The 12,382-nt window shown below is 42.7% G+C and overlaps 1 protein-coding gene across 19 annotated transcripts in view; it reads right to left on the bottom strand.

The window, feature by feature from the left end:
• Positions 1-1,234: 1,234 nt before the first annotated feature.
• Positions 1,235-12,382, bottom strand: part of Arhgap21 (Rho GTPase activating protein 21) — a 128,467-nt gene continuing 117,319 nt past the window's right edge. For all 19 annotated transcript variants that reach the window (XM_076572578.1, XM_076572570.1, XM_076572577.1 and 16 more), the window contains 5 exons: positions 9,421-9,546; positions 9,197-9,238; positions 8,779-8,884; positions 6,859-6,890; positions 1,235-3,697 (listed from right to left, as the gene is read on the bottom strand). In XM_076572578.1, coding sequence (XP_076428693.1) covers positions 2,018-3,697; positions 6,859-6,890; positions 8,779-8,884; positions 9,197-9,238; positions 9,421-9,546 — 1,986 coding nt within the window. In that variant the 3' untranslated portion in view covers positions 1,235-2,017. The remainder of the gene's footprint in view (positions 3,698-6,858; positions 6,891-8,778; positions 8,885-9,196; positions 9,239-9,420; positions 9,547-12,382) is intronic.

The raw sequence follows: 12,382 nt of genomic DNA, 5'->3' as shown, positions 1-12,382 counted from the left end.
CCATCTTCCTGGCCAATATGTTTAAGTTAATAAAAATAAGAGTCCAAAGGTCTAAAATGCATATATTAGAAAATGAGAGAATGAAATCCTGGAAAAACCAACAGTCTAAGCAATTACATTAGGGATTTTAAAAATACAACAACCAACTAAATCCAAAAAGATAATTAATTCAAGGGCAGATTGAAATACAATCATTTGAGCCTTGAATCAGACTATCAAAAATGCCTAAAAGATTGTTTTGACATTTTAAATAATATGCTGACTTTTACTTTTGCTATGTAAACTACACAAAAAGCATGTGTTCTCTGGACCATGACTGACAGCATATTCTGTTTAAGGGAAATACATCACAGCCAGCCTGGCAGAGGCAGACATCTACAGTCTCAGCACTGGGAAGGCAGAGGCAGGGGGATCTCTGTGTAGTCCAGGCCAGCCTGGTTTACATAGCAAGTTCTAGGACAGCCAGGGCCGCAGAGAGAGACCCTGTTTGAAACAAGAAAGAAAATCCATTACTGATGGCAGTTACTCATGGCATGGCCTGCACTGTGCCCTCTGTGGCCATGCCTACCAGAACAGTGTCTGATGACTACATTTCTGGAATGTAGTTGTGTCAAAGCCTTTGCATACTGATTATGCAAATTCCTTTCCTATAATGAAGGAATGTAGCCCCTGTGTTATGTTGAATATAAAGTTATATAGATATAGAATTTTGTTTTATGATATGGGAGAATTTTAAAACTTTTTTTTTTCCCATAAAAAAGTGTTTCAGGTCTGACAACATTGAGAATCTGTGGCTCCAGTGGCTTCCAAGGTCATCAAATCTTAACACGTTTAGATTCTGTGGAAGCATTATTTATAACATGCTGCACTGGAAAGTACTGCTGTCACTGTTTATAAGAGGAGCTAACTCAGAAGTTATGCAGTCTAACACACTATGTAACTGAGAAGTAGACGCGGAAGAACTCTTAAAGCCTTTGCTTAGCACCCCACAATAGCCTTCACTTAGTGCTCCTCAAGAAAAGGTGGGTGGCATGCACGACTGTAGCTAGAGCTCCTAGGGACTACCTATGCACAGTGAGATCGCCATCAGTGTTCCCAAGAGGTCATTCCCAGTCACAGCCAGGAGGAGGAAAGGTGGACGGACTGTGCAAACACAGAGGCTCATTTTCTGATGACAGGGCTAGATAGTCTATACACGGGCAACATTTTAAAATAGAGAGAGCTCCCAACAGTGCCAAGTTCACCAAAACAATTTTTATTTCCAGTGTTTAATTGGGTATGCACACAGGCATGACACAGGTTTGGATTTAAGTCCTCATGCAGAATTATATTCTTCTCAGTAAGAAGCCAGTTCCATCCAGGATCCACTATCTACACACCTATGTTACAACATTTATATCAAATCTGGTATCTGAAGAAAAGATACACATAGAATATGTTCATTTAAGTTATTACGTATTTTACAGAAAGATTAAAAATTCAAGTCACACAAAACTCAAAAACTGTATTAAAAGTTTGAATATAAAACTCAGATCCACCTGGAATGACTAAAGAATGGAAGTTCTGTATCCACCTGTGTTAAAACTGGTAAATGTAATGAAATTTGTTACTGATAACCGCATTCATTTATTCAATGTAAGTTATCTAATTTCAACAATATGGCACCCTAAAAATCAAATGTACTTTTATCATGAGGCACTTTTGTTAGTGAGGAACCAAAAGAACAATTCTGCTGCATGAGCCAGTGATTTTTCTTCAGTAATTTGGGGAATATACTATGTAGTAAGTTGCAACAAACACCTTGCTTATTTGTATACAACTATCTGATATACTTTTAAATATATGTGTGTGTTCTTCTGGCTGTAGTAATGCACTGTAAAGCTATTTCACAGTGCAAAGTGGTGAATCCAGCCCAAACCAAGGCTGCATAATAACAATTCTGGTACAAGAAAAATATTTACAGAGTTACTGGACTGTGTAACAGTAGCTTTTCCTTGCTAGAGTGGATACACCCAGTTTAAAGACAGGGAGGAGACTCTGCTTTAGTGCCGGGACTTGCAGACAGTTTGTGAGGGTGGGTGTTGGCTGCAGAACCAGCATTTTGGCTCATGTTCTGGAAGCTTTCTCCGTTTATTTGGTCAGGTGACTGTGGTGGTGTGGAGAGAGGGGGCCCACTGGTTGAAGCCAAGGGGCCGGCAGCACCCCTGCCTTCGGGCTGCTGAGAGAGGGGTGTGTGGGTGCTAGCAGGTGTTCCCAGCACACTGGGGCTCTCGGCCTGTGACTCACGACCTTCACCTCGGCTCAGGTCGGAGGCGCTGGTGCGGATGCGCTCCCTGGCCAGCCAGTCTGAGATGGAGAGGTCCTGGGCCAAGCCCTTGGGTTTTAACCGATTCACAGCTGAAAGTTCGGACTCTTTGTCTGCATTCTGCTCGTGCGCTTTCCAGAAACTCAGGACGCTGATTTCAGTAGCATCTCTGTGGCCTCCAAGCGTGTGTCTGCGTTTGATGTTTTTTCTTTTCGCGGTCTCGGCGGTAGGTTTTTGACTCCCAACTCCGAACATGTCGTCGGCGGGTGCCCTAGGTCTCAGTTTTAAGCGATCTGCTATTTTTGTTTTCCAAGTGGCCTCCTGCTTTTCGGATTCACTTCTGCTGGGTGTCAGGAGACTCCCTGTTGACTTGCCCTTCTTCATGACGTCAAACACTTTGGCCAAGGCAGGGGTTTCTTTCTCAGTCCTGGTGTCTCCGGGGCTGCCACCGTCTGACTTGAAGCGAGCCGACTTCTTCCTGGACAGCGTGTCACATTCGATCAGCCTGTGGGAACTGAACTGCTGCCTGCGGCTGTCCAAACTCGGTGTGAGGCTTCCCTCAGTGCAGCTGGCTTCACTGCCTTCCGAGTTCCTGCGGCTCACCCTGGCAACCTCCTGCAGCTTCCCTCGGAACAGCCGGTCTGAAGTCAGGGCGGTAGGGAACACGGGGAACTCGCTCTCACTGTCCGTCTCCACCGGCCTCCCTTCACTCACTAGCTCGCTCCTCTCGTCATCAGCCTCGTCCCCCTTGCTCTCTGCCACTGACTGCACCTCGGGGCTCAGGCGGCTGGAGTCCAGGCTGGTCAAGTAGGTAGCTGATGATGTGGTAGAATAATCCGAGGTGATGGTGCCGGCATTGGTCAAAAACTCACTGTGCTTGGTTTCTGGACTGGTGGATTTTTTGGTGGAGGACCTCGCCAGTGAAGCCTGGGAAGACATGCTCAGCAGAGTACCCGAGTCAGACCCTGTTTCTTCGCAGTGGGGCTTCTGTGTCAGGAGTGATCTAGGGCTCTCCTTCAGCATGGCCAGGCGACAGCTGAGAGTTGGTGACTTGTTGCGTTTGGAGCTGTGTGGTGGGGAGGGTTCTTCCGATGGCGGCGTCTTCTTCTCCTCCTTCGCTGTACCCATGTCTTTCCTGGCATGACCGTCTTTGGCAAGGGCAGTCCTCTGCTTCCTGCCTGATGTCTCACCTTCTCTTTTGGACTCCTCTTTAATTTCACTGTGACTCTGCTCCACATTCTCCTTCTTAAAAAACACACTGTCCAGCTCATCCTCAGAGCTGCTGGGCTGGGCTTTCTCTTTGGGCTTTTTCCTCTTGCGACTAGCAGCTGCGAAGATGGAGGACACAAGCAGTTCCCTGCTATACTGATCCTTCCCCGATCCCCAAGAGCCCTAGGAAACAAGCAGAAAAATGAGGCTATGAACACTGTCCAGGGCCTTGTCAGGGCTGGCTTGTCCCCAGATATTTCCTGAAGAATTAAGGTCTACCAAAGCTCCAGATGCACCCACAACATAGTCTGTTTCTTTTTTAATACTCCCTTTTGAACTTGTATCAGTGTTAGTTTTTTATTTAATCACGAGTCCCAATTCTTGCCACATCATAACAGATACATCTCTCCTTCAGGGAAAGACTTCACACTTAGGGGTCCTGAGGTTTCCAAATTATTATTACTTTCCCCATTGGTGTTCCCTACATCCATAATGCTCAAATATCCCCACTTCCTTTATCCAGTCTACAAGTGGAAAAGTTAAGCAGTATTCTGCCAGGTGTGATGGTGCACACCTGTGATCACACCACTCAGGAGGCTGCCAGGAAGAGGACAAATTCCAAGGCTACCCCAACTACACAGTGGGATCCTGTCTCAAACATCCAAAAAGGAAAATAGATAAACACCACTCTGACAGTTTAATATTCAGACATGATTAATCTTGCATGGCTGAATTCAACTTTCTGGTTGTGGACAGGATATGGTACAGGCAAGACACCTGAGGTACTCATTCAGCTAAGGGGAGCCTGGCTGCCATTAGCTCACCAAGACTGGCTCTTCAGGGACTTGCCTTGGGGGAAATCAGGTTAGTAAAGGCTTCATTCATCTCATGTAACAGCAAAGTAGAAAATTTCATGACATAAGGTTACTCAAAAAGTTGTAAATCCTTGCCACAAAATGCTCCAATACAGTTACTGTAAGAGTCACTTGCTATGTATTGGGAATTCTTGATGACAACTATTTAGTTTGTTCAGAATTGTCTGCCTGCTAAGTAAGTGGTTGGTGGGCAGGTGAATAAGTCCTTGTTTTTAGAACACCATCTTCAGTCAAGAGAGACTAGCTGAAGGCATGTGGAGTAATGGATCAGAGTATCTCTCTGTTACAAAAAAAAAAAAAAAAAAAAAATCAAATAAGCTAGACTGCTCTCCTAAGTTCTTTTGAAAGGCTGTTGTTCTATTAAAAAGGACAAATCACAGGTCAGTAGGCTTGCGCTTTTATACATTACAAAGGATTTCTCAACCAGAGCATTCCTATGGGTTGCTCCTGTTTCCTCCAGGTTTTCTTTAACACTGGTGGACCATGGCTGAAACTGGGCTGAGTAGGGGAAACGGGTCTCCTGTTCCCAGCTTGCTCTGCCAGGCACAGAGAAGAGATGAATTCATTTTCACATCTCAATTTTACTGTTCATAAAAGAAGCACCTGGATTATATCATCTTTAAAAATTCTCTAATTCTGTGTGTTGGGGAAAATGACCCTGCTTTTCTACAATGTGAAAATTCAAATATCTGTTATAGGCATAGTACAAAACAATGGAAGATGGACATACAGGGAAAGGGGATGTACATCTAGTGAGAGGGAAAAGGAATTTCAAGCCCGTCTTTGTAATTTAAAGCTTATCGTTTAGTTGGATACAGTGATGCACTTAGGACGCTGAGGCTGGAAGATTTTGTGTCCCAGGCTAGCTTGGACTACATTGTGAAACCCTGTTTCAAACAAAATTCTGGCAAAAGAGGTTTGGGAAGTGTTCTAGATCTAGAAAGACTAGGGAGGCAGGACAATTGAGTGTAAGAAAAGATTTCTGGTTATTCCTGAACAGGGGGTTAATAGATTACTCAGGTAACTGGGAAAAATTGCATTGAAAACTACATTCTATAATAATGTATCATGCTCGTGTTAGTACCTGACTATGATGATTAGACTGTGGTTATGTAGGAGAATGTTCTTGCTTGTGGGAGACAGGGACTGCACTATTTAGGGTGGTGTCATCCGTACTATAATTAGCTAAGTCTACATGTGTGTGCGTGATACTATCAAGTACACACACACACACACACACACACACAAATTTACCAGCCAATGAATTTAAGGTAAAAGGCTTGTAAATATATGTTCAAACAAACAAAACTCCCAGTGGATGTCCTAATCAGCTTTAATTGTGAACTTGGCAGAGTGTAGAGTCACCTGAAAAGGTAGCCTTATTTGAGTTGCTCAGATCAAACTGTACTATGGGCAAGTGTGTGTGGGAACAGTTTTGATTGCTGAGTTTCTATGGTTCAGACACTGTGGGCAGCACCATATTTAGGCAGATGGTTCTGGCTGTGTAAAAAAGCTAGCTAAAAGCATAAACCCTTGAGTAAGCTAGCAGTGTTCTTCTGAGGTTTCTGCTCCATGTTCCTGCCTTGGGTTCCTGCCCTGACTTACCCCAATGATGGATTGTGACCTGAAAGTAGGGGTGAGATAAACTCTTTCCTCCTCTAAGTTGCTTTAGGTCATGGTATTTGTCATAGCAACAGAAAGGAAACTCTAAGAGTTGGTGAGAAGTGACTTACTTGGTGGATAAAATCACCAGCCAACCTGAGTTCAATCCTTGGCCTCACGAAGTGGAGAGAACCAATCTAGTACATTGTCCTCTTACCTCTCTATGTGCAGTACAGCATGCACACATGCTTGAAAACTAATACTCTAGCACCTTTCCATGCATGGAAATCCTTTTTAAAGTTACTTTTATCCCTCATAGACTCACAGAGCCACTCTATAACTGTGTCTTTTTTTTAAAAAAAAAATGACCCATTGAGTCCAATTTGTGCTGGAAGTCTCTCTCTCTCTCTCTCTCTCTCTCTCTCTCTCTCTCTCTCTCTCTCTCTCTCTCTCTCTCTCTCTCTCTCTCTCTGTGTGTGTGTGTGTGTGTGTGTGTGTGTGTGTGTAGACAGAGTCTCACTGTAACAGCAACGCCCAGGCTAGAATGGGTTATCCTCCTGTCTCAGGCCTGTGCCATTATCCCGGCTTCTGCAGATTCCTCATCCCATTCTCCCCGCTTTTTTGTTAGTACATTTTTGACGATGTAAACAAGCCAATGCTGTCTGCATCGTGCTAAACTGTTCCCACAACTGCAATCTTCCAGCTCACAATCTTGTATTTCCCAGGCTTCTTCTATTCCAAATTAACTTCTCCACACACTGGACTTGACTGCTCTGGCTCCAGTATAGACTACAATTCTATGTTAATGATAAAAGCTCTCACTCAAACCCACTATGGAGTGTTTCCAGACTGTTTAAAGCAACTTACCTTAGATTTTGTTGAGTCACTAGTAGCTGAATCTGTGGGAAGTAAATAAAAGGTGGTTAGTGGGAGCCAAGCTTCACCGCTTCCAACAAACAATGCAAAACTTATGAAGAGGACAGGCACAGAACAAAATGTGAAAGCAAAACTCAAAACAATAGAACACAGTGGATAGTCAGAGCTCACAAAGATGCAAGCTGCACCACAGAAAGCCACCGCCATGAAAGGATGCTGTGAATTGTAGGCAGAACCAGCTCAATGATAGGATGGCAAAGGAGCCCTGTGCTAAACAGAAACAGAAACACTAGTGTTTATCTTTCTAAAGAGTACATCTAGCAATAAAGAAGCTTGAAGACCTTTACAAATGATGTGCCGCATCTTGTATCTGAAACTGATACACAATGCAGGACTTTCCAGACTGCCGGCTGCCCTAGCTACAAATCGAAACACTCACACTGGTGTTATGTGTTGATTTTTGTCAGACCGTCAGATTGGAATTTGTATAAGATATCCCGGATGGGAGTGGCTGTGATGGAGGCATTAGGGTGACCTTGTTTCCGGGTCACTTTTGGTTTTGTTAGAGGATGCTCATTTTTGTGCTCGACCCCAGTTTCACAACCGTGCAGTCAGGGATCCTTTTGGTTAGTTTGGTTAAATTGCTACCAGGTTTGTAAGTATCTATTAACAAATGCTATTATGGAAATGGAAAAATGGAGACCATAATTTTGCTGTCTGGCAAAAAACTCAGATTATACAATTATAAAGAGGGTAGGAAGGGGCCAGCGTAATGAAGAATAAATATCAATTTTAGAATTTTATCTTTGAACTTTTGGGAAAATTCTTTTCAGAATGAATGAGCTGGGCCCCGTGCCACGCCCCTTTCAACACATGGCTAAATGCTTATGACTTTAAGAACCGGTGGACCATACCATGCTATTTCTCCTCAGGGTCCGCTTCAGAAATAACAAGAGACAGCAGAGAAACTTTTAAGAGAGTAGTAGTGATCTGTTTACAATATTCTTAAGAGAGACATTACACCACAGATCAGCTCTGTTTGCATTTACAAGAACCGGGGGTTTCTGCAGACAAGGCAGCTACAGTGTGGACAGCAGTCCTCCTTCTTCCTACAGTTCCAGCTGTCCATCAGGGACATCACAGAATCCACTAGTGACATTACCGTGTGATAGACTCCTCCCACTTCGCCTGTGCAACATCATATAGATTTGCCTGTGTCAGTAAGTGCTGAAAAAACCCTTTAGAGCTAAAACAAGAACTAGAGACAAAGGGAGAAGAACAGCATGTAAAACAGCATGCCAGATTAGCGCAACAGTTTGCAGGAGACGTTTCATCAAGAGCCTATTAAATACTGATACTTCACCGAGCTTTAGGGTGGCAATAGGAGAGAGAAGAAAATCAAGGTCAAGAAGAGGGACTTTGACTGCGACGTCTCTAGTGACAGAGGACACACTGGATTGAGAAGGGCAGCTCAGAATGTCTAGCATGCTGCTCTCCCAGAACTGGCCCCAAACAAGAACTATGCATTCAGTCTAACTTTCACACTTTCTGCCATCACAGCAACCACATATTCAGCAGCATTTATCTGTTTTACCTTGTGATGACTATTACATGGAAACTGTGAATTCAAAACAAAACAAAACAAAACAGTGGTTTGCATGCTCCTTGTTCCCATCTTTCCATTCTGACAAACATCACAACTCCATGCACTGTCAATGGCAATATAATCACTGGAAGGGAAGTGAGGTCAATCAGAAAAGGCAGGCCGCAGCTTTTATTAGTAGAAAGGAAAAAGAGGAAGGAAAAGAAAAAAAAACTCAATAGTGGATTGTTACTTATGGCTGATTTGCTGGTTCATGTTATAAGAATGTCAAATAACCTAGAGGTCAGTACTGCCCACACAAGAGTTACCTGATACATCTCCAGGGAGCACGCCTGTCCTTCCAATGTTGGTGAGTAAATGATCTATGTTTGGTACTGGCTGGGAGTCTACTGTGTTCTCCTCCTGCACTGTTGTCTATGGTTAACAAACAAAGAGCTCTTCATCATCTCTTCAAAGACAACTTGCAAACAACAGTTAGTAAGAGATACATTAGTCTATGGAGCACAAGCTTAACTTCGCATTGATTTGACTGGATGTCACTAACGGTAAAGTAGGCGCCACAGTTAAATTCTTATCAGATCAGCGACTGAGGCACTAGAGACCTGCTTCCGGGGTGTGAGGCTGACAGTAACACACAAAGCAGAAGATCAAGACTGCCGTGGCGTCAAGAAGGAGCCTGTGTCCCACATGAGAACAGCTGAGCACGCGCGCGCTGACAATACTTACGAGAGGTTCTTCAGCACCCTCTTCTGTGAAAAACCAGTCATGCTAAAATTTAAAATAAAAAGGTGAGAATAATTAAAGAATCCTCTCAGTGGATTTCTATCTTGGGGGATGGCACAGAAATAAGGGAAATGTCGTAGAGGGGAAAAAAGTAGAAGCAACTCCTGTCCTACCAGTTGTCAGCCGCGACGAGAGAACTTTCAGGAGGAGATGCAGTGTGAACTTACATGCTGGATGAGAGTCTCTACGATTTTGTACTGGTCTGGCATGTGCGTGACCATGTGGGTCATGTTGTCTTCGGATGTTCTCACTAGAGTTGGACCAAAAACGATTGCTAGGTTTCTTGGTTCCATCTGAAGGAAAGGAAGAAAGTGGAAAATTAGATTAAACCTCCATGGCAGGTCTGGCATTTTGTTGCTGAAATTTATTTCTGGAAAGTTCTTTTTGACAAAAAAAGTACAAAAAATGGAGGAAGAAAAGTAAATTCTTCTTAGGGCTTTCATGATCAAATCCTCGAATGATAATAGACAATGGCTAATTGGTATTTCTGTTTTCCCAAGAAGCCTTAAAATAATTTTTAAACCAAAGATGGATTGGATGGGAAAAGAAAAAAGTGAAATTAAAGAATAAGGAACTCTGTCTCTTGGGAATTGGAAGGGGCAAAGAACTTGGAAATACACGCAAGGTTCCAGATTCTTCTGTGTCATAACATCAAAATCATTAACAGAGGAAAACAAGTCTGGAAATATCTTTTTTGATGAACTCTCACCTCATCCAAATCTCCTGAGGTCCTGGGCTTAGGCTGGCTGGCTGGCTTCCTTCTTAGCATGACATTCGGTCTGCACACTACTGACATACTATTCTGAATTTGTTGAATTATGACTGTCACAGGCATGGATCCTGTTGTCTTTTATATTACGCTGAGCTTAAGGTTTGATTCAAGTTGCTAAATAACTTTAGCCAACCTTAGAACTCACTGGGGTAAATGGATCACTCAGGATCCCACATTACTAGATCACCTGGGAGGCACTGACATGTGCATGTAGTTGACTAGACAAGGAGTCTGCAGCTGATCTCCTCTACTGAAGCAAATGCCACCCATCCAGTAACAGGTGTTACATGTGCGATCATACCACTTGGAAGAAAAATAAATTTTCTTTGAATTTAGGATTCTCCTAGAATACTAGACTATAAAAATATTACCTTCAGGAAAGGATGTGGGCTCTGGCATGTTTGTGTCACCTTCTGGAATATTCAATTTTATGTAACCCCTGTGCTGGGAAGAGTGGCCCCAAGGCAAAAATCCACCACATCAAATGCTTCATGTCAGGCATTCAGTAGAATCTTGTCTATGGCTTCATTTACGTCTTCAGATGAATGGCATACTTTAACATTTATGTACAGAGACGGGTTTGTCCTATGTGAGTAGCTTTTAGCTAGCTCCTATATATAAGATGACACAGCCTAAAGTTGTTTGGGTTTTTTTGTTTTGTTTTGTTTTGGTTAATTGTTTGAACTTAAGTTCCAAAAACTGAAGTTAAAAAAAAAATGTCAGGGAAATAAAGTACCATATTGTCTTCAAGAGTCACTATTAATCCAATAAGAACTCGAAGAAGCCAAGTGTGGTGGTCTATGCCTGTGGCTCTAGTACTGGCAGGAGGATGAAGTGTCTAAGGACACATAGGCTCCATAGCTGAGTTCAAAGCCAGCCAAGCTAACAGGGATCCTTCTCCAGAAAAAAAATTTTTTTTTCTAAATAAGCAAGACTTTAAGACAGAATTGATTTCTAAAAGAAAAAAAAAAAAAAAAAAAACTAAGCCAGGTGTGGTGGCTCACGCTTTGAATTCCAGTACTCAGGAGGCAGAGTTTGAGGCTAGCCTGGGTCTGCACAGCAAATTCCAGGACAGCTACATACAGACCCTCTATCCAAACAAAAAGAACAACAACAAAAGAAATTTTACAGCACAGACACCTGCTAACTGATCCAGTTCTGAGGCTATGGTGAATGGGATTGTTTCCCTGGTTTCTTCCTTAGTATATCTGACATTGGTACACGGGAAGGCTACTGAATTTTGTATCATGCCACTTCGCTGAACGTGTTTAGCAATGTTAAGTGTTCTCTAAGAAATATGGCACTCTTTTCAAGAAGCACTAGCATCCAGCAAAACTGAAACATGCCATCCTTCAGGGATAATCAACTACAAAATATTTCAGCTAGAATTATATTGGGAAAACTATGGCTTATTGAACAAACTTTTGAAGACAGCTCAGTAAACTGATGTTTTAGGGTTTTGTCCCCCCCCTTTTTTTCCTTTAAAACAACTCTCTCAACTGGAGACAAAGAGCATGTGGACGGTGCCCAGGCAATGCTGTAGTCTTCTTCAACTGCGGGTAACAGGGTGATGATGAGCTCATGAGCCAATCCTGTACCACTGAGCTGTGTCTCTCTCAGGCAGAAAGTGGTCTCAGGGGTGATAGCAATGCTCTTTAGCTTTCTCTTTCATTGTTTCCCTCCGTAACTCAACAGGATCATCACAGAACTTTAAAGAATGAACTGAATTAGAAAAAGAATCATTTGCAATCTCCTGATATAATGGACTTGGGTAACAATCATTCACTGACTAAGCAAAAGGATGAAAAATTAAGACTAAAATGGACCAGTGAAATACAATGTGGATCTTATCCAGCTATTTAAACAAATAACTGTAAAGACATTTTAAAAACAATTGATCAAGAAAACCTGAACATGAACTGAGTATTTGATAATACTTAGGACAGCTAACTGTGGGTATGTGGTGATGTGGTATTAAAAGGAAGAAAGGCATCATACCTGTTTAACAGGAAACTAAAGAAAACATTACTTTTCAGTGTGTGGCATCTGGTACCCTTGGGCTGGATTACCAAGCATATATGCCACCTATTTAAGGTAGTAACATAAAGCTGAAAACAAAATTCTGACTCTTCCATTTTTCTCGCTGGACGAATGTAAAATGAAACATTTCTAAATGAAATGCCCTTCACAAGAGTGACAAACTGCTGTTTGTGGAGCCTTTGCTTTTGAGTGATCTTCTGAAGGACCCAGCCAGTCCAGTCTGATGCATTCTTAGGCTTCTGTGAAAAAAAGGCCTGCCTTTGAGTACTCAGCACAGAGTGATGAAGGCTAACCCTCAAACTGAGGCTGTATTTCAA

This window comes from Peromyscus maniculatus, chromosome 5, assembly GCF_049852395.1.
Source record: "Peromyscus maniculatus bairdii isolate BWxNUB_F1_BW_parent chromosome 5, HU_Pman_BW_mat_3.1, whole genome shotgun sequence".
Classification (NCBI taxonomy): Eukaryota; Metazoa; Chordata; class Mammalia; order Rodentia; family Cricetidae; genus Peromyscus; species Peromyscus maniculatus.
Note: the sequence above shows the minus strand (reverse complement) of the source record. Positions and strands in the feature narration are given on the sequence as shown.